The following is a 23255-nucleotide window of genomic DNA, read 5'->3' as shown; positions in this document are numbered from 1 at the left end:
AATGGGAGATCAACAAACCTAGAAGATAGAAGGGCTTATTACTGTTAGCTGTTATGTCTAAATATTTCTGTATAGTTTCTGCACTTTAGAATTATATTGCTGGTCTATTTATCATTATATAAAATATTTTTGTAGTGCAATAATTTTAGAGGTAAGAACAGGGCAAGAAATGTAACTTTTTGCTCGTAAGACCTCAGTCCAGGATGTTTAGGCAGGAAAAAAAAATACATAAGCATTCAAGAAAAGGTAAAGTGGGAAAAAGTGGAGCCAAAGATGGACATGATACTTACAGAGAGAAAGGAGGAAAGCAGATTACCTTTCTAGAGGCTGGTAGTAGGGGAAAGGAGGGGAGCTATGTGAGGAAGGAACTGTGAAAAGAAGTATATTTTATACTTCTGCCGGTATATCTGATACAGTTAAAAGCCATCAAGGGTCAGGGAGTATGTGGGCAGAGGCAAGTATTAATTGGAAAATTAGTGAGAACGACTTTAGTAGTGGGGATGGAATAAAAGCTTTAAATGGAATAGTCATATAGATAGTATATTCATTTCCTTTGAAGGTAAAATAGGAAAAATAGTGCTGTCAAGATTATATGATTTGTAAGGGGAAATTTGGATGACAAAGTGATAGTTACAGTTGTGCGAGTTTGAGAAGAGGGGTCTGAGAAGAAGGTTTGTTGCTTGTTGTCTCTTCAGTTAAGTGCCTAACATTAGGGACAAATTTGCAGTGAAACTTGTTGAAAATTAAACAAGTGCTTTGGGAATTAAGTAACACTTCCTATTAACTTTTAAATATTAGTATCTTAGATTACCTGATATTTCAAAATTGCAGTCATTTCTAAGCTCCATGTTACTTTCTCGTGAAAGATTGAACAAATGGAAATATCAACAGCTTATCGTCTTTAAAGGATAACTGGCATTGTATATGCTCTTATGCTGAGAGATTATCATGGACTTATATTTCAGATTCCTGGTCTATTCTAAATGTCTGTTTTCAAACAATTTTCAAATAGAAAGTTCTTAAGAAAAGTATATTCTTTCTAACTCATAGTAACCCAGGGATGGAGAGAAGGCCGGGTGTGAGGAATCCATACAACATTGCAAATTCCAATGACACACCTTTTCAAAATCGTGTACTACCAGAAAAGCAAATTTGAAGAATGATGAAGAGGAGCAGAAACTGATCGAGGTTAATAAATAGTCTGCCTGCTTTTGTAGAAGAAGAGCTAAAACGTGATGGAAATCCATAACATCTGATGCCTTGCAGTTTATCTCAGTTGACGGAGATGTCTTGTGCAAAAAATCACTCGGAGAGTGATTCTGCCAACCTTTTATCTGATTGGATAGTGTCTGTTCTAACTATAATAAACTATCAACTATAATAATATGAAATCTTTTTGATTTTTTTTCTGCAAAGACAGAATTTTCAACTGAAATTAGGTTTTACTCAGGTGACTGAGTAAAACCTAAGTCAAATGACATCCCGCTGAGTGGAAATCATTTTAGAAGGGTGTGGCAGTTATACTTTTCAAAACCAATTAATATCTTTCCAAATTAACCCCCCCAACTCAAACTGAAATATGCTAAATTTTACTCGTTACATTTATATTACAAGAAAAAAGCATGACTCTGATCAGCATAATTACTCAAATTCTAGTATATTCAGCCCTTTACATATTCATCAGCCCTTGCTACAGAGTAAGGTTCAGAGAACTTCTTGACTCATATCTTAGATTACTTTCTGTCCAGAAAGGATCAATTTGATTGCATAACCCATTATGCTGCTTTGACCATAGATAAAGCAGTGCAGTGAAAAGAACATCATGTGAAGGTCTGGAGTATCTGCAGAATACTACTCTGATGCTGACATCCTGGGAAGGGAGTGGGGGTGTGGGTTGAAGCTCATTTTCCTATAAAATATTTTGCCTTGTTTAAGGTTGAAAATTGTATGGCTTAAGCTACTTGCCCTTGGAACTCAAGTATTGTGCTGCTATGTAAGAGACTTTTAGGACTTAACTTCTCCTTGGATGTGTTTTTGAAGAAAGACTGATAGAGAAATGAAGCAAAATAATTGTGAGATTTGCCCATTCCTTTATAGCATATTGTGGTATCAGTCTACCCTATTTTTATTAAGTATTTGCTTTTCTGTACAAATTAAAAATGACAGCTTTGTTGTGCTAGAAGCAGTCTGGGACTGATGCGTAATTGCCATGATAGTCAAGAGATTTTGCGCTAACAGAGTACTCATCATCTGTATGTTTGTGAAATTCTTGTGCTCCCTTGCTTCTCTGAAAACTTGATCTTTTTCTTCTAAGTACCCTTACAGACAAATTCTGTCAGTTCAAATAGGAATTAGATGTGTCTGTGTCACGAAGTTGGGTGATTTTATAAACTCTGTGCTCTTTGAGTTCATTTTTCACGATGTGGAGTCTTGTTGTTAATGGCAAATCAAATGTAACGTAGCTGAATGTGATCTGTGTTTAGGAGTATAGATTTGTGGAAATCTACGTTTGAAGTATTACAGAACTGAACTTTATTCCACTTTCTTAGTTTTAAAAGATTCATGTGGCTTGCTTTATACTCACTAATTTCGAATTGCTTCCTAGCGTAGAGTTTACCTTTTAAAACTTTACCACTCTACCATGTTTTCTGAAAATTTTTACCATGTTTTCTGAAAAATCGCTCAAATGTTTTCTGAAAATTTAATGTTCATTGAGTTAATGTATTAAATGCAGTACAGCTTTTCTGTTATTACTTAGTATTATTTCAAAGTGATGAAGTTCATATTTTCAAATGCATTCTCACCAGAATCAACAAAGATTGGAGCAGGATCTGAAGATCGGAAAACATGGGTAGATGAATGTGTTACATGGGCTCTACCCTGATTACATGTTTCATCTTCTCATGGCTTAGGAGCATGCTATTGAAGATAATGCTCTTTTAATTCTCCAGTTTTTGAGTGATTGTGTGCAAGTTATCTGGTCCTGTTACACCTTTAAAATTACTGACATTTTAACATTTATAGGTCATTTTTGGGGTTATGGTTCAGAGAGTATTGCAATTTTTCTGAAAGTTCTGTAATTCTGCTTTTAGAAAATGTGGGGTTTTTGAAGGTGCTTATATTACATGGCTGGTTTCTTCAAAAATTAGATAGCTGTTAGCCATAGTGTTAAATTACTAGAAGGACAGTTTTAAGGACCCTGTAGGCAACGTCTTAAAGTTCATTAGCATCTGCAGGTCTGACTTCCCAAGTTAGGTTATCTTCTGAAGAACAGCTGAAACTGAAGTGGCTTAGTCCTTCTTACTGTTTGGCTTTGTATATTCTCATGCTTTTGCGCCTCATTTGTTTAAAAAGACCTTAATTAAACATGAAGCACACTAGAGAGTTGTGCTGTTTGGCTTGTTTCACTTGCTGTTAAGTTGTTTTGTCAAAGATGATTTGCACTCAAAAGGTCCAGTCCTGACATCAGTGACATATTGAAAAATAATGGCAAATTTTATTTCTCAATTCAGTGATGTGGGATTGGGCTCCATGTTCCCATCTGTACCTTACAGGTTTAGTAATTGTGCTAAAAGATGAATCATACTTCTTGGAAGCTCATAAGCTGACCCATACTGATAAAGAAAAGAAGCAAAATAATTGAGATTTGCCCATTCACACACAGAAAACTTTGTCTGAATTATCAGTTTAGGTTGTTTTTTCTTTTTAATTTGGTAATGCTCTGTCATTAAAGTGTGGAACTGGAGCTTTACCATTACAAGTAGATTTAGGATTTTTTTCCTCTGATGCCATTATTTTAAGGATCAGAGTTCCAGAATGCTTGCAGCAGCCTTGTATTTTTCTGTCTGTTCGTGACAAACCAGCTACTGTACATTCATATAGAGCAGTACAGTCCTTGCCACTGGCAGTCTCTCTGTGACAGAGAGCCTGTAGGCTGACATAAAGTGCAGCCTGTTGTGAACTGCTAAGTGGGAGTCTGCCAAAAACTCAGCAGACAGAACTAATTGGGGAGAAAAAGGATTTTTGTGCCCTCATCTCTCCCTCTTCAATTTTTTTTACAAGACGGATATTGTTAAAGTAACTTGTTTATGTAAGATTTGTCTGCCTCTATTTTCTCATTGCATGAATCATTTTTTAACTTCAAGTCTTGCACCGCAGGTCACTGAGCACTTCCACATGGCGGCTGGCACAGGACCAAACTCAAGACACGCAACTCATCACAGTTGATGAAAAATTGGTAAGGGTTTTCTCCTGCTTACTGCTATGATACAGCCTTCAGGGTTATATCTGCACAATAGGCATTCAGTATGGTATTCTGCGCTCTTCTAGGAAAGCTGTATAAATGGGAACTACAAAGCAAAAATCCTTCATACATTTTAAAAGGGGAACATTAGTAAAACATAAGTATGTGAAGGAAATACAGTATTCCAAGTATTACACAATGTAAAATGATGAGTACCTTGTTTATTATTATATTGTGGTCAAGGACTGATATGAACTCTGATTTATAACAAATTTGCCCTTTTGAAATCTAGATTTTTTCTGTGCAGTGGAATTACACAGAATTTGTCAGCTTCCTGAAATTCTCTTCCTTAGGACCCATATTACTAAAGAAGTGTGTAAAGAAGCATGCAAGGTTATTGTTACTGTGTACATATACTCCAGCTTTTGAATATGCATGAAGGTTAGATTACAACTAGGAACAAATGCATAACATTCTTCTGCTAATCAGTAGCAGATCAGAAATTTGGCAATCTTTTCTTGTAAGTTCTTCCATAATGTGTGGTCTGTTACTCTAGATGCAACCTGACACTTATGTTTACATTATTCAATAGCGTAATTTTTGTAAGACTTCTGGAGGGAAAGCGTCACAGCAGAAGGATGCTTTTCATTGGTTTTCATATTGCTTTTGAATCTTCAGGGAAAAAAAAAATTCCCATCATCTGTACCAGATAGTTCCTGTTGTATGTACTTTCTTGTATCCCTGAAGCTATGTTAACAGCTTGGGAACAAAAGGAAATGCTTGGAATTTATATTTATTAATTGAACATTTGTAATGGTAACTGTAATTTGAGATAGCTGAAGTTTAACATGCTGTTGAAAAAAATGTACTTAATTTAACAACTCTTTAAGGCTATGTTTTATAATACAGATGTAGCAATAATTAATTTCTTATTTGTCAGTAGATACATTTCCTCTGTAGACTTAGTATGATGCCTTAGTAATTTTTCTCTGAATTTAAAAAGTAATGACATAATCCTAGGTTTAGAAATTAGGGGGAAATTTTAATACTGTATTTTAACAAACATGATTATCTTGAAAATCTAATTGCATAACTCAGGTTTCAGGAAATTTCATTTAATGTACAAGAGTTTATGAGTCATTATGTAAATAAGATTCACCAAGTCAGTTGACCTACATTTCCCTAACCGTATTATGAATTGCATTTGGTTATTGTAGCATTGTTCTTTTTTTAAAAAAGAAATCTAAATAGCGTTTTTTTACAATGCCTTACTCTACAGTATCACATTTCCCTATTGTGACCTCAGATGATGGATACGTAGATATGTAGAGGCTACAGTGTGAAAACAGACTCACCAAATAAATCCTCTGTCTTCTGTTTTGTATATAAATGCACATTATCCCAAGTTAGGGTTTTTCATTACTCTAACAGTGAGAGTTTACATTTACAGTTCAGTTAAAATGATACTGATTTGAAATACAACTCTTCTGTTCTCTCAGTGTTGGTATAAATGAATCGTGAATGAAATGGTTATTTTTTATGTTGTTGTGTGTTCTGGTCAAATCGAAGACATAGTTCACAGATTTTTTTGGGGGGGTGGGGAGATCTGATACTAGCAGCCATTGAATCATTGGTTTAATTCTTCTGTTCACTTGCCATCTTTTGATACATACAAACTAAATAATCATTTTATGCTCATTTCTTTTGAGTATTAGGATAAATGTCAAACTGAATAGTATTTTTCTGCAATGTTGTGCATGTAGAGTTCTTTTCTCTCAGATTCTTGTAGGGCTTGAAACAAGATGCTAAAAGAATAGAGTAATCTTTTAAAAGTTTCACATGTAGATTCGGATGAATTTCCATAATATGATAAAATATCCAATAATTGATGTTCCGTGTAATGGTCAAAATGCATATCCTATTAGCAAGGAAAATCTTCAAGAAAAGGTTTGATGTGGTTTTCAACTTTTTCAGGATTAGCGCAAGTTCTGTAGACACCTGTTAAGCTTCATGGAAAAGTAAATTACTGTATTAACCTGTTTTAGGTTGCTGGAATGTATTTCTTAATTATAAGGATTAATTCTAACACATTAAAACTAATTTAACATATTACTTGATTTTCCTGTTTTTTAAATAATGTCGCTAAGCACAACAAAATGTTATTTCTATACAAGTTATAATTAAACTGTATTCCAGAAGTTGATGTTTTAATTAAAAAAAAAAAAAAACTCTTTTGTGTTACTGCCAGATACATGCATCTTATTGTTAGAAGTCATTAAATCATGTTTTGATAGATTTGTTGTTTGTCGTACTTTATTTATTTCTTTTTTTAAGCCTGATGTGACTTTACTGGTAGCCCATATGTTTATCCTTGTTTGTTCTGTTCCTTTTGTAACTCTTATTTTGAAACTGAACTCTTCTGTTCAGTTAATGTTTACAAGTTTAATAGATTAACACTGTGGTTATTAAAAACTTTTAATTATATTTTGTCATTGAATTCATCTGTCTGCTTCCAGTACTTTTATAGGCCTTGTATTCCTATATGTATGCATATATGATAGAACTTCATCAACAGGGATTCCTTCTGGATTATCTAGAGTCCCCTTTGAAGCCCTGTTCTAGAGTCCCTTTTGAGGCCCTATTCTAGTCCTGTAAGGGCTAGAATATTCCTTCTATTAGGAAACACAAACAAAATAGAAGGGGGAACAATATCCTAACATTGAATTATTAAGCAGTAGTGAGTCACCTTCTTACTGCAACCCAGTGTGTGTTGAACATAATAGAAAAATGTGTTTTAATGAAACAGTGAAAAATGAATGTGATCTAAATTACTATGTTTTCTATATTAGAAAAAAGTTGGACTCTTCAATGTAAAAGGAGTTAGAGTGCTCAGCTTGTATAGAACACACCCAAGAAATGATGTTTTGTCTCAACTATCAGTCATTTTCTGTGAATTTTAATAAAAATAACTTAATGAACAGTTAAATCCAAAGAAAATAACATACAAAATGACCAAAGCTAAACAAAAATATAGTTCTTGCATCATATCTTGAATCTCTGGCCACCAATTAGGTCATATTCCAAGAGTCTGGACAAATAGCTGGGTGAAAAGTAGTCTCTCAAGACTGTTTGCATTAGGAAATTTGGGCTATAGAGGACAAAGGCTGTCGGCAGCAAATCTCCCTCAGGTAATGTTTCAAATGATTTAACTGTTTGTGTGGATCCAATAACATCGTTTCTATCATCATTATAAAAAGCTTTGGAGGTTTTGCCTAAAATGGGGATTTGAACTATTTTAAATTACTGTGATTTGTTTCAACTGTTGTAAATACAGCATATTAATACTGCCCTTTTTAGCTAAAAGTAGTCCAGTTCAGCACGTGTGCTTTAAGCAGGCTTTCCAGTCAATGCAAGTAACACTGAATTATGGGTGTCTAGCCCTGAGTTTCTACAGGCTAGACGTTTTTGTGAAAGTTGTTGTCTGCAGTTGGGAAGGTGCTGTACCAAATTACTCAAAAATATTTGCCAATAAAGGACTTTTTGTAGTGGTTAAATGATACCAATATTGCAAGAATATTTGAATATTAGAGCAACTGCCAGAATATATTCTTTGCATCTTTAAAGCAGAATATTCCACTGATAATGTGTATGTTGTAGCTCAAAGCAAAAATTAATGCAAGAGCAGTTGTAGAGCTTGGTCCCTGAGGGGATACCTGAAGCATTGTGGGACTGTGCTTAAGGATCAGCTATTAGTTGCAGCCATCTCACAAATGTATACTATTCTGTGTTAGGTCGAAGATGAATAGGATGACTTGCTACGAGGTTAAGCATTCAAGAGCATTGCTATCGAGTGCAATTAAAATGGTACTAAAATGTTTTTTGCAACGTTGTGAGAACTTATGTGGACATAGACAGTATTACAAGAATGACAGGCTAACTACAATAATGCTGTTGACATTTCAGCTGCTGTTCTGAAATTGTTCTCTTTTGTTCATACTGTTAATTACGCTGTTTTTCAGTACTAGTGCAGAAGTCTGCATACTGAATCTCAGTAGTGGGCCCATTTCCTTCTTGCTGTAGACAAGCTTCTACATATCTGTCATTAAAGATAACTAGTATACTGAAGTATACATAGAATTTAGCACATAAATCTAAACCCCTTTTTGAAGGTAAGCAGTTCATACTTTTCAGACGATGTTCAAGAGTAGCATTAAGTGCAGCCTAGGCCAAAACTGATTGATGACTATTGTGAAATGTGTATCAAGAGTCTTAGCAGCTTTATCTTGCTTGTCCATAGGTAGCAGTTAATGTCTGTGTCAAGTGTTTACTACTGGCTAATCCAGGAGTAGCAGTGTATTGATAGGATTCTCAGAACATGAACCTCTTTGGCAAAAAAACATGCATGTACTTTCAGTAATGAGTTGAAACATTCATTCACTTCTAGAAAACTGCATTATTAGCAAACATCACACAATGTTTTCAGGATTGAGTCGTAACTAGTTCACCTTCATCCAAATCCCAATTTCGTTGAGGCTTGGAGAGTAGTGAAATTGTTTAATCCCGGTGTGACTAAAGCAGCATAGACTTGACTATAATAAACAGTGGTAATACTGTAGCTTAAAATAGAAATATGCAAACAAGTAAAAAACAGCCTGGAATGATGAAAATTCTTCAGATATCAAACTGATAGTCTACAGTGCTGTGAAAAAAAGGACATAGCAAATCAAGCTTTAACATGCATTCTGAAGTGTGATCACTCCTTGCAGCCTTTCCCAAGAACCAAAAGTATATAATACACTTTATGCTGCAAAACAAAGCACTAATGCGTCATGAAATTACGTGTGAGACAGTGTGACACTGCATTTGAAGACTGTGCATAGGAGCTGTTTTTCAGTGAAGAGAAACACTTGGCAAAGTGTGCTTTTATTGAAGACAGGCTTACTGGATTTCCTTTTCGTGAAACTACTACTCAGCCAAAAATTCTCCAAGCATTACCACTGTGTTAGATAATAAGGATATAGTGGATGTTCTGTGTTTTGGTTTTTCAAAATTCTATTAACCCCTTGTGGGTTATTCCTTGAGGGTGAGTTCAAGCTGTTCCTAACGTAACTTAATGGGATAAAAGTATTTAGAATAAGCTTTTCTTCATTTAATCCAATCCAGCTGCACTATTTGTTCAAGTGGTTACCATAAAGGATTTGGTTTAGGGCAACATTTTTCTTCAGGAGGAATGTAACTTACAAATTTTTGTGTGCCTTGTATGTATGACTCTGATGTGGAGTTGTCATATGCAAAGGGTACAAGATACCAGAATGGAAATCTGTCAGGTGGCTCAGAGAAAGGTACCACCACCACCAATCTTCTCCTCCCCATCCAACCCCCCCTCCCTCAAACTTTTGCCTTGAAGGCTGTATTCCTTCTACTTTTTTCTAAATAGACCAGCAGCTTGCAGTCTACTTTGGAAGAATGAAGAATAAATGAAAATGTGCATTCAAACCTCTCATGTGAAATGCAATTAATAAGTGTTGTTACCACCATTTTTTTTTTTTTGCAGATATGATTGAAGAAAAACCTTCTATCTTTGGCCAAAATGGCCTTCTTTATGAGGCCTGTGGCTTGGGGAAGTTCTTTCTTCCATCCTAATTGTGTCAAGTAAGCAGGTGGCCGGGTACATGTTGTATTCTGAGTTCAGCATAAATGAAAAGTTGTTTGCCGGTGGTTTATAAAATATTTAAGATAGTGTGTATTGTCCTCTGTTGTTACACTTCATATGTAATACTTAGTGTTCATTTTGCATTCTGTCATCTACAGTTGCAATGGTTGACATTTGAATGGTGTTAGTTTCCAGTGTAGAAGGTGTTCAAGAGAGAAAATCACATTCTAGAATTACTTGTAGTCTAGAATTAAATATATCCTTTCAATAAATGTGAAATGTACAAAAACAGAAAATTAACTGTTTGCAAGTAAAAATATATATACAGCTATTTTAATTGTAGGTGTTAATTAGTGTGGACTTCCATAGAGTTAAATACACAAAGGCCTTAACTGTTTGTGTGGTCACTGATAGTTTGTTATTTGTGTGTCTGTTTTTTGCTGCTAAGCATAATCTACTAAAAATTTCCTTCTTTGTTCCCACTAAGAAAGACTGCTTGGGGAGAAAAAAAAACTGTCTTGGATAACTTTGTCAAGCAGTTAATCTTAAATGTAATATTTTAAGATTTTAATTTGGGGGGGGGGAATAGTCTTTCTCCCTCCTACACCAAGCTGATCTGCCAAAGCATGTATTTGTTTCTAAACAGTGTTTTTTTTTTGTTTTTTTTTTTTGAAACAAAATTAGGCAGTTTATTCATTATAGTTTTCACTGGTAGTTGCATTTGGTGTTAAGTACAAGCTCAGGTGTATGTGTAGATTATCCTTTTTCAGTATTGCTAATTCACTATATTTTGCTGCTTGGCAATTAAATCCCTCTTTAATTGGAATATCCCAGCTCAGTTCAGCCTATACTGCTTGCTACAACTTGCTTTTGTAAGCAGTTATAGTTTGATGAAGTTTGTGGTAGTTTAGAAAATGTGGTCAGCTGGGTACTGATAGCTTTTTGTAAGAATGTCTGCAGGCAACAAGTTACTCCCCAAGATAAAGATTTCAATAACTCTGACAGTCCAAGTAAAGAAATTGCCATCACTTTTTTGTTATGTCTTTAGCCTCCTTTTAAGTAAATATTGTTATATGACTAAATTGCAGCATTAGATAATTTTCTTACTCATATTAGAAAATTCTGCACATCTTACAAGTAGCTCAGAACCCAGTATAAACTGATACATAGTTGTATCAATGAGCTGCACTTGCACTCTCATTCCTATGTAGGTTTATTTGTTTTTAGGATAGGGTAAAGGAATTGGATTTCTTCCTCCGAGAGCCTTTTTTTTTGGTGCATGGTAGTGCTATCTCTGCTGGGTATTGGAAGGAGGAGTGTCTGAGATTGGGGTTACACAACCTTCTAACATCTCGAGTGTCTGTTTTGTCTGGACTTCCTTCGTGCAGCATTCTTGTGCAAAAATTTCAAGGCTTTAGTCTGGAGCACTGGGTCAAAGAATATCTCTTTGAAGGGTATGCAGGAGAGTTTTTGTTTCATTACATAGTATTTCATTTTCTATCAAAGAATACTGGTTTTGAAGAGCTTGCTAGGATGGCAGTTCAGAACAACTTAGAAGAATGACATTGTACCATGTTTAGTTTGTCTGATGTCCAAAGGGTTATTCAACTTTCAAATACTTGTTTGGTTTTGTAAGCCTAAATAGGCAATCAGAGTTTGTAATCCACTAGAAAGAATAAAAGTAAGCCATCGATATAGTCTTGTAATCAACAGGAGTAGCTTCATTTTTCGAGCTGTTTTCTATAGTTTTGCTTTTTAAAGACTAAGCTGCATTTTCGTGTCCTGATAAAACAATACAATTACATAATCCTTTTCTAGAATACCTAAGTTAGTATGCCCTGTTATGAAAAATGTCTTTAGATACCAAGAATAATTCTTGTCCTGTCAGGAACAGTGAATGAGCAATTCCTTGTAGAGCCTTTTCTCTTCAGCACAGTCTGTTTTCCTTCTGCATTTGTGTAGTAAATCCAAGCTGTAGGGATAAGACACAAAACCTAGCCCAGCTGTTTACTTGGTGGGAAAGTTCTGTGTACAGACTCAGAGATTGTTTCCAGTCATGAAATCCTAGTTGAATCATTTTATTAAGTCAGAAAGGAAAAAGCTTTCCTTCTCTGGAAGGAAAGCTGCAGCCCAATAAGGCTGTGGAAATCCTTGAGTGTCTTGGTCACACTATAAGAGAGCTTGGTGCTTCTTCAGTACTACCTGTCTCTGCTCAGTAGATCAATGATGAAATGAAAACAGATGCCAACTCTTGAAAATTTTTAGGTACCTCTGAACTACTTTCAGGGCTGCTTTCTCAAATCGGGAAGGATAATCTGTGTTAACTGAGGATATGGACCATGGAGAGAGCATCTAATGTTCAGATCCATAGAGTTTTAATATGCAGTTTAGTTCTTGTATTGTGAAGACTGGACTGTAGAAGAATTGTTCTTTCTCTTATGCATCTGTTTGGCGTACCCGGTTGTATTCACTCCATAAAGCCCAATGGCTTACTTTTTGTGTAAGAGAAAATCTTTGCTTGATTTGTAAATGTTATAATTTTGCTGCAAAAGCTTTTTAAGATTATTGTTAATTCAGATTATTAACATCTGAAGAAGTGAATAGCTTTTCTTTACAGAGATCTCATTTTACATATGTGCTCACATATTTGTGTATAAAAATGAATAATGTTATTTTTCTGTATAGTTCGTCATCATCATAACTCATATATTTTAAAGATTTCACTGAGTAGCAGATTAACGAGCAGAACCTTTTTAAAGAAATAAATGTAGTGTGCACTAATATTTCCTTCTCTATTCTTTTATTTTTTTATTTTTTCTTAGTTGGCCACATTTCTGCTCCTGTGCCTGCTGCATTTGAAAGCATACCTGGGTCAGCTAATTCTGGCTTTTTGATAAGTCAGAAGTTGAATATTCTTCTGTAACAAAACAAATTCCTACTATTTTATTGATGTTTAGTCAACATAATGGCTACGTTGTGTTCTCTTTTGATTCTCTCTGTCCCCCCTCCCCCTCCAGTAAGAGAAAACTGAAAGGAAAGATGTAACAAGTTAAATTATTGAATTTACATACCAGGTTTTTATCTTGGTGACAGATTTCTCTCTATGGTATCAGAAAGTATGAGACCTTGATTTCTGGCCTAGAAGTAACTTTAAAGGCTAAACATATGTAAAGCACAAATAGCAAAGACAAACTTGTAGATAGAACAAGCTAAAAACAATTTGCAATATAATAGTAATATATTCTGCTGATGATTCAGCTTTTAGAGAGAGACTTTAGAAAGCTTCCATTTTAACTAATTTTATAGATAGATTTAAAGAAAAAATTTTTGTCCAGTGGTATTCAGCCACACATTTTATCAATTGTGATTAAACAGTTGAAGCCACATCAACGCATCCCATCCCCACCAGAGAATAATGAAAGTGTTACTGTTAGAAAAGATCTTTCTAAAACATGTTGAAAGCCCTATGCACTAATTAACAAAATACAGTGAACATTTAAGCTGTTAATAGCTGCAGCATCCCTGATGCACAGAACTTCAGTACGCTAACACTGCATAACAGTACTCTATTGTGCATCCCTTTAAAGAGGGTAACTGTGTCAGTTCTTTTCTTGCCTCACTACCTGCTGTGTATGGAAATTGTGTACACTATTTAGCACTTCCTTTCAACTTTTAAAATCCTTCTATATTACCTAGAAGCATTACATCTTGCATTAGAGTAAAAGACAGCTTTTAAGAGGTTTGATTTCCTTGTAACTTCTTAAATGCAACTTTGCTTCTTAAAAGCATGCACCAACAAGAGTCTCACTTAAATTTGCATTGCTTGGTTGCTTACTTTCTGTTCTCCCCTGTGTTTCAAACTATTTGTTACATTGTAACAAAGGTCTGTTACAGTCACAGGAATCACTTTCTTTATGAAAGAGATGTGAAGAATAGAGAACAGGCATCAGGGTGAAGGCGGCACTGGTTTACGTGAACTAAAGATTTCTGAATATTGCGCTTAATGGTAGAACACGCGCTACTGTGACAATATTGTCAGGTTAAACTTTAAAATACTACTTTTTACATTTGTTCCCCCATTCTTGACGAATATCATATTTTTATAAATAGAAGCCTAGTTTGTTAAATTCTAACCCTTAAACAGTGTTCCACAACTGTCAGTAAATAGGAGTAAATATGTAATTGGGAGGTGAAGAGAAAGGAACACCTGAATGCACTATAATGACATTTTGAAGAAATGTTATAGTGTTCTGTGCTCTAACAACCCACTCAGAAGGTTGTCAGCTAATTTAACTGGATCCGCAGTAGCTGTTTCATGTACTGCAGTGATAATCTTTCTTATGACTTCATCATAGGAAATCTTACTAGAGTTATCAAGTCTTAAGACTTTGCTTTACATCCAAATTTGAACTCAGCAGTTCAGATTTTAAGATACTTGCTGTCCAGTTTAGAGTATGAATTGGCTCAGTAAAAGTCCAGGTGCTCCTGCTTCACAGCAGCAATAGCACTTCTTCTGTGTGAGTAGTGTCCCAATTCACTGTCAGGCTTTTAATGTCACGCTAGCTCCCTTGGGTCTTTGCAGCATGAAATGGTAAGTGAGCTTTTCCAAGAAACTATGAGAAGATACCACACATTTAAAACAGATTAGATTCTCTCCCATCCCAAGGCTGCAGATGATGAAGCAAATGGTTTCTGTGTTCAGGAACTTACCTGGGCAGTATTTGGAAAATTTCTTAATGGATACTTTAAAGGAAATTTAAAGGTTTTCAAATGGGCATAAAGCAGGTCAGAACTGTTTGTTTGTTTGTTTGTTTGTTTGTTTTTTCCCTTGCTTGTGACAGAATTCCTGAAAGGTAGTAGCTCTTTAGAATTAATAGTTAAGTCATATGTTTGTGATTTATATTGTAAACACATGCACATAAATGCAATTAACTGTTTTAATGAGCATTAAAAGTAAGCAATTCACTAAAACACCATCAGAGACATGAAAAAATGCAGATATTGTTCCCAGTGTACAGGAGTGGCCTGAATTTGGGTTCTCACTTAAAATGTGGAAGACCCAACCCAGAGCTTGTGGCTGGGGCTTTGGGTGTCCATGATGAAAACTAGATTTTATATACTGGAAGATGAACAGTCATCTTTAGTCGTAATTCACCAGAACGTTCATGAAGATTTATGTAGCCTTGTAAGCCAATCTGCTTATTATGACTTCTAATAGGAATATAGCATAAGTAATCAGTAATGAGTTCTGGAGAGAATGTTGTACTGAAATCTTGCTGTGTTCTGCAAAAAAGAAGTTTATAGGATCTCCTGCAAATAACTCAATGACTTTTTTCCACCTTGTTTTAGATAAACATGTTGTTTATAATTACCTCAATCTAAACCATATCACATCCACAGTGAACTGTCAAATGACTGTTAGTAACAATATCAATCTATTTATATTCCTAACTCTCTCTCTCTTCCCTTACCCTCTGCTTCATTTAATTTAATAATGGTTTTCTTAATTTCACTCATATGGAGAAAAATGCAAAATGTAAAATCAGCTTTCATTCCCTCCTTTCTTTAATTTCGTCAGACTTCCATACGATATGTACAAAGCTAGGAGGTACTAAATTAAAGTAAAAAATACGTTATTTAATAATTAAATTGTTGTTTTTTGTCTTACTCTTTGATTCTTGGCAGAAAACATATTACTGAGTATGAAATACCTGTCTTTGCTGAAAGTGGGACTTACCTGTTTTGAATGCTTCATTTTTAATTTCTAAAATGTGGTTTACCTGTCCATCAAGAATACAGGCTGAATGATAGGTACTTTTGGCTTGTTTGTCATGTGTTATGTTTTGTCACAAAAATGCTTCTCTGCTTTGAGGTTTGTCAGGGCACTGATAGGAGCAAAATCTGAGATTTTGTTGCTATTTTTAGTATTGTAGCTTAAACTAACTAAAATACTACTCAGCAGCTTTTGCCATAATGTTTACTATTGATCACTTTTATAAATACAGCTTTTCTATGACTTTTTTCAGGAGACCAAATTTGAATATAATAGAGTGTCTAAGGTTTGGAGGAAAGGTTTTTTGGGTGTGGAGGAGAGGGGAAGTTTTCTACTGATTAATGGGAAGCTGTGTTCAAATTTGTACACAGCACCTGGCATTCTTAGAAGTCCAGTCGTACATATGCCTGTTCGCTCCTTCGCTGCGTTCGCTCGGAACAAATCCAAGCGATGCTGGCTAAATGGCCTGTGGGATGTGTCGTGCCATAATGTTTGCAATAGCTCTTTCAACCAGCACAAAATAATATTGGACATGCAAAATATTGGGGAAGTTGAGCGAGCCTTTGTGCAAGGGAATGACAGGGAAAATCTCAAGGAGGTGTTGTGACTCCAGAGACTGGTTTGCCCTCATGGCTGTTAACGTAGGAACTCCTAAGCTGTGAAATACAAACTGATGAGTAGTTTGTCGAAACTAACAGCACTAGCAAACGTTGTCTTTGTCAAGAGATTTTTAGGATGCTGACACCTCATATGGCATAGTGGCAGTCAGTAGACTCAAGAGTACTATCAAGGACTTTGGTTAATTCCAGTCCACGTGACAATTTCTGCTTTTATCATAGGCCCGTTCTTCAGCATATTCTTTGCAGTTTCTCTATGGGGTTTCCAGCAAAGCCACCTGTGTAAAGAGACTTTCTTTAAGTGGAAACTTTCTTGTAATCATTATTGTATCCTGTTTCATGTTTACAGTGTTTGGTTTTCTGTTTTTTTAGTACGGTTCTTTCACTGCTTTCCTCAACATTTTTATAAAATCTCTCTACAGCATGGTTAGATGGGAGAACACATTATGGGCAACACATGTTGTTCACAGATTACTGTGATAATGCAAAAAGATTGTGAAGCCTAAAAGAAAACTGTATTCTATGTGATACAAAATTTCCTAAGGGCAAATATGCTTTTTTTCCTCCGCCTTGTTATGTCTGTAGCTGTTAGATAAATGTTGTCTGACCATGTTTAGTTCATTCTGCTCCTTTTTTCCACTTACACATTGCATAGTAGATTTTTTCTCTTGCATTTCTTTCAAAAACACCATAGTGAGGTGTAGAAATGTAAATGTTCCCATCCTCACTTGCAGCCGGAGCAGTTGAGCACATTAAATAAAAAGCTTCTTTCGCAGCAGCTACTTTGTGGATATTATGCAAGATGTTCAATGTCCTGTTCTGCGCTTTGATATAACAGCTCTTAAAGAAAGTGTTTTGCAACATGAATTTATGGCAAAACTTTATACACTTTGCCTGCTAAAACATATTGGGGGCAGGGAGGAGAGCAAACTGTTGTAAACTCCTATAAAGTACTGAAAACTTCTACTTTCCCTCCTTTCTAACAAGTGTAAACTATTGAGGTTAAGTAGGTGGGGCAACCGGAAGTAATTACTAAGGCCAGTGGCATTTTTGCGGTTTAATAAAGGCAGAAACTAATTATTCAGTTTTTATTTAAGTGAAATGATGCCAAAAAGGAGGTTCCTGCAGAGCAGCTGCACTCCTTCAGTGTTACCCTAATTTACCACAGACACAACTGTCACAAACAGAACTTTTAAACTTGATATATAGCCACGAAAGTAAGGAGCCCTTTGTCTGGAGTGCATGCAGAAGAACTCCTTTATACAAATCAACCGGCAGATGACGGACAATGATGAAAATTTGATTCTTTGAAGTCATAATGGTCATTGAAATGTGTGAAATTCTGGTATTGAAAAGAGAGCGCCTAGCAAGGCTCTAAATCCTGGGTGGTTGCTGGAAGCTTGCTGGGAGGTTTTTCTGTGTTTTGACATCAACTTCCCATTGCTTGTTCCCTGTTTCCTTTATTTAAAAAAAAGGAGTGGGGGGACTTAAACAGTAGATAGTTGATAGCATTTATGTACAGTTTTTGTCTATGCATGGAAAGAAATGTCGTAGTAGAAACGTGACACCTTTAGGCACACCTGACTCGTCTATTCAAAACTACTGGTTTACAGAGATATTTTAAATGCCTTGGTCACTTTCCCTTGAATTACAGAGTTCATCTTTTTGTTTCCTTTGGAACTTGTGGTACTCATGGGGTACTCAAAAGAATGAAATTTTCGTTTCCTTCTAAAGTCACCGTTATGCTGAATATTGCTTTCATTCATTGACACTGCGTCTGTGAACCAGTTTTTCTTTCTGCTATACAGCACTTTTATCGTTTTCTCTTGCTCTTTCAAGAATAGCTTTACCAGGCTCTCTACCATGACAAGTGTTCTTAAATAGCATAAGTTATAATAAAGACAAAAGCTCCTCTTGATTTTTAAGCAATTTGATGTGGTTTCTGCTGTTTAAAAAAAGTAAAAGTGTCGTTTTCGTCTCTCTCAACTTATTCCAGGAGCCAAAATGCCTCTAAATTGATATTTTAAAAGCTCAGAAGTTACTATTTAAAAAAATCTATATATGTATTAAGAAAAACAATGTCAGAATGCATTTTTAGATGACAGCCTGCGTTAAAAATGAGGTGTTTTTAATTTTTAGTAAAGCAGATCTATGCAGTTCAAATCTCAAGTCTTTTAATACAGCTCGATACATTGTCACCTAATTATTTAGAATTTTTGATGCTGAACACCTCACTAATATTTTAATATGCTAATAGAGCAAAATTCAGTAAGGAGCATTAAAAAAAGGGATGGCAATGTGAAACTTGCTGTCGAAAACATCTTTGTTTTGGAAAGTTGGTTCACAGGTAGTTTCAGTGAGAACTTGAACTCAGAACAAAGCACTGAAGACACAGTAGAGAGTTCAACCCAGTGCAGCATAGTTCTTTTCAAGTATTATATTGTTTTAATGGAATCTTGGAGCGGGAGCTTTAGCCCATTGAAATGTCGCTTAAAGGACAGGTTCTTCTGTCACTAGCTGGAGCTGTGTGGATGAAATGATCACAATAGAGTGTTGTAATGCATTTTAAAAGTGTGAGAAATCAGTTTGTCTAGACTAAGAGTGCGCCTACAGGGAATAGGAATTTTAGAGCTTCTGTGCTCTTTAGGTGTCAAGTATGTGATAGATGCCAAGCCTTTTTATTCCATATCTTTGGCAACAGCTCAGCTATGCTACAGTACCTTACATGTCTACAGCAAGCAAAAACAGTGATTTTATGTCAGGACAACTTGGGCTTCAGAATCCAGGAACTCATTGTCCTAACAACTGTCTGTTCAATTGCCAGCTTTGAACTGGGGAAGATATCAATAAACAATTGCTAGAATCCCAGAAGGCATGGAAACTTTAGCTATAATGAATCAAAGTATGAAGAGCTAGCAACACCATGGAGTTATTTTAGTTCCTGAAAGTAGGCAGGTTTTAGTTTTCACCTTGGAAGATTTTTATGGGATGAATCTCATGTTATTAGTAAGATAACTTTCATTTGGAGCCAGTTGAGTGCCCAGAAAACATGTCTTGGAGGTGCTGGGGGTTTGTTTGGGTTTTGGTTATGTTTTTATCCAGATAAACAAGTCTAGGCACTTCTTTACTACAGTTACCTCATAAATACAGCATTCAACATTCTTCCATTGTGTAGGTTTTTTTTTTTTATATTGTATTCTGTATGCACTAATGTGTCATATTTTTATGGATTTTGGTATGGAGGCTTCAAAAGAGGAAATTGAGTATGTCCGTAATGTTATTTAATATAGGATTTTATTTTAATCCCACATAACTCTGGAGTACTTAAACCTCTAAATCTTAAGAGTAAAATTCATAGTGGACATACAAGTTGCTGAGAATAATGGTTAAAAAAAATGTTTTTATCATTTTTATTTATTTGGAAGCTTGCAAATTTGGAGGTATTTGATGATAACAAAAACACAGAATCTTTACATGTAGCAGGATCCAGATTATTTAAAAGGAAGTATCAAATTTTTGGTGAATATTCATATGTTTTCTCCATAGAGATATTTTGGGGATGTTTATATGTAAAGGATAATTTACTGGCCCATTTCTATAAACAGGCAAACTGTAACATTGAAGCCCCACCAAGCTTTTACTGCAGGTAAAAATAAAATAAAATAAAATAAAATTGTTAAACAAAGCAGTTTGCCAATTCAAATAAGAAAACTTTAAGCTGTTTCTTTCTAAAACTGGTTGATTTAAACTGCAGCAGTCATAAATGCCAGTCTGTTTTTTGTGTATGTGTTGCAACATTTTGGTAATTGGTAGTGTTTCATTTTCATAGCATGGCTAGACTCATACTAAAAATAAACATTATGTGGCCCTAATGAAACGTTTATAATTAAATTGTAAAGATATTTTGACAGTTTCCGGTAGGTAGTCCGAGTACAACTTTTAGAATTTGGAAATTTTCTGTGTGTCTGTGTGTGTGTGTGTGTGTGTGTGTGTGTGTGTGTGTGTGGTGTTCTACTTGTAAATGCAAGACAAACACTTTAAACTTGCTCCCTGATGCAGTTTTGAGGGATTGATCTCCCAGTTTGTTTTCTGAAGTGAAATGACAAATGAAACATTTCTCATTTCAGAGTATGATCTGGTGACAGCATCAAGAGCTTTTAAGATGGCCACAGAACAAAATACTATGAAGCTAGTAGCTACAGACGTGTAAACCCACAGTGTTTTATTTAAACTTGTTTGCCTTTTCATTCGTGTCATGCCCCCACTGGCGAGATGAGTTCAATATGCCTGAAGTTCTGCTACACATTTTGGACTTCTACCAGTTTGCTATTTGTTCTTGGGGAGAGGGAAGACCCAGGAGCTACCACTGGCCTTTTAAGTATATATCAGGAGTAGTTTAGCATCCTTAGTGGAAGTATTTGATGTTTGATTTCACTCTCTTTACTGTACTAGGATGAACTGACAGGTTAATTTTATGTAATTACTGTTTAGTTTTTAAAGAGAAAGTTCACTTTAATTATATCAATGCTGGTGAGAATAACTTTTCATATCAATTCTTGTGAGGTTTTTCTCCATCTTATTCCTTGTTAAAGTCAGCTAATATTTTTCAATTGTTTTTGTGATACTTCAATTTTTATCTTTTGTTAAGTTTATTTGTTGAGAACTCACAAGTGAAGCCTTTGTAGAGGGCATCCTACTACTGACTTTATAAAATCTTATAAGCAGTTTTCTTTGTAAGTTGGAATCTCCCAAATCTTTTTGTTCTTCACAAAAATGCCTCAGAATGTCCCCAGTATCAAATGGTGCAAAAGCTTGAACAAACATCCCTATCAAAAATGTCAAGTCACTACAATGCCTATTTAAGAAACATGGGCTCGAGCTGACAAAGGGACCTGAGCAATTGTAGGCCTGGACATTACTGTGCTTAATTGTTAGAGCCCCTGGTCTTGGCATGGAATTAACAGTGCTAAATCAGACAGTGTCATAATCTGCGTATATTGAATCTGAGTGCTTCAAAAAAATGAAATAGGTCTGCTCTTTGAGATAGGGAATGTGTAAGTTAGCCGAAGACCTCTGAAATATCTGAAATTTTGTTCCTCTCTTCATCTTGAACATCACTGAGTAGTACTGAGAAGTGACTCTGAAAAGCTGAGATCCATACTTGAAACACTCTTAGGCTCACCATTTAAAGAAGAGAGGTCAATTTTATGTAATGACCTAATGGTTAGAGAAGTAAGAGAGCTGGATTTTAGTACCTGCTCGGCAGTCTCAACCGGTATGTTATTGTGGAAAAGATAACCACCTGCCTCTTCCTTCACGCTAAGCACAAGCAAAAGCACGCACTTACACTGAAGCACATAGCGAGCTAGCTACAGTTTTGGTGAGTAGTACTGCTTATGTGAGGCTTAGGCTCTCGATATTAACATAAAATTTCCAGATTTGTCAGTCTGTGCTCTAATTTTTTTCTTCAAGGAGGTGGGGCGAAGAAGAGCGTATGCTACATTTCCACATCTGCTTCAGCTGGTGTAAGTTGGAGCAGTGGTGACCTTATGGCTGTGGTCAGAGGATTGGAGGGAATGTCCTGTCCCTTCTCTGGCACAGGGAGTTGTGTAGATGGATGGTGCGCAGGTTCAGATAACTGATCCATACAAAATCTAATTCAGCCAAGGGAAGCAGGGTGATGGAAGCCCCAACCTGAGTCAGCTTCACTTTTATAAAACTGCTCTCCTAATATTTAACTCTATGAAATTTTTATTGTAATTTTAAAAAAAAGTATGAAATCATGTAAAAACAGTAAAAATTGCTATTTTACAAGCCTTTTATGTGAACCATTTTTAACAAGATTCATTATATCTTTCTTAGGATATCACTACTTTAACTGGTGTTCCAGAGGAGCACATCAAAACCAGAAAAGTTCACATTTTTGTTCCAGCACGTAATGCAATGCAGGCAGGAGTTAACAACACAAAGAAGTGGAAGTTGGAATTTGATAACAGGGAGCGCTGGGAGAACCCTTTAATGGGTTGGGCATCTACGTGAGTAGTTACTAAATTTGGATATGTTTTTCTCCTATGTTTGGCTCTTACTGTTGTGTAAATTTAACTCTAAAATGTCCTTCCTACCTGTCAATCTGCTTGTGTTTTAATAGTACTTAGACTAGGTAGCTGTGTGTTGGTCACGTGATTAATGATCCATTACGTTTAAAAACAGATTTTAGCTCATAAAATCATCTGGAAGAATCTGAAAGAAGTGCTAACACAATAAAAAAATGCAGCTATTACATTTGTGGTGATGTCATTTTATGTCAGCATCAGGGAAAGAAGGTTATTAGTAATTTGAAGCAGTAAATCCTTTTTAACTCTCAATTGCATATATTTCATTAGGTTAAATGTAAAATAATGATATTTGGCTTCTGGAAATTCTGAATGAAGCTTTATGAATATCCTGAGGATCTAAAATGAAGAACCATTACTGTTTAGAAAAAATACACTCTTTAAAAACATTACGCTGTTTGCCTTAGTGTTGCTGTTATCAGGAGTGAAAAATCTTAAACGTGCCAAAATCCAGAAGAATACTAGCCCTGGATAATTATTCTGTAATTTAGGGTTGTAAGTATAATTTAGATGCAGCTAAATTTTTTTCATAAATATACTACCTTTATTTTACAGTGATTAGTTTCTATAGTGTGTGATGACTGTCCACAGTTCTCATGACAATATTGTAATTTGAAGGTTTCTTCTTAGAGACATATTCAGAAAAGTTAATTATTAGCATAAACAAAAACTAACCACTGCAGATTATTTTTCAAGCTTCAAAAAGGATCTGACGCCTCTTGAAAATGTCTGACCTGCAATCATATAAACATTAGAGCTTATGATCAAAGAACACAAAATTCTGATTGGAAAAAAAACCCTAAAACCTTAAATATAATATGCTTTGAGGAAGTATTTTTGGAGATCTGTTAATATT

General features: G+C 35.4%; 1 protein-coding gene across 1 annotated transcript in view; it reads left to right on the top strand.

Annotated features, from left to right (window-relative positions):
• The window catches only part of LOC112995760 (NADH dehydrogenase [ubiquinone] iron-sulfur protein 4, mitochondrial), a 45094-nt gene that overhangs the window by 14147 nt on the left and 7692 nt on the right, over nucleotides 1-23255 (top strand). The window contains exons 2-3 of the mRNA XM_026120948.2: nucleotides 4159-4237; nucleotides 22149-22321. Coding sequence (XP_025976733.1) covers nucleotides 4159-4237; nucleotides 22149-22321 — 252 coding nt within the window. The remainder of the gene's footprint in view (nucleotides 1-4158; nucleotides 4238-22148; nucleotides 22322-23255) is intronic.

The sequence above is a fragment of the Dromaius novaehollandiae genome, chromosome Z, assembly GCF_036370855.1.
Source record: "Dromaius novaehollandiae isolate bDroNov1 chromosome Z, bDroNov1.hap1, whole genome shotgun sequence".
In the NCBI taxonomy this organism is placed as follows: domain Eukaryota; kingdom Metazoa; phylum Chordata; class Aves; order Casuariiformes; family Dromaiidae; genus Dromaius; species Dromaius novaehollandiae.
The sequence above is the reverse complement of the archived record's forward strand: the minus strand, read 5'-3'. Positions and strand labels throughout refer to the sequence as shown.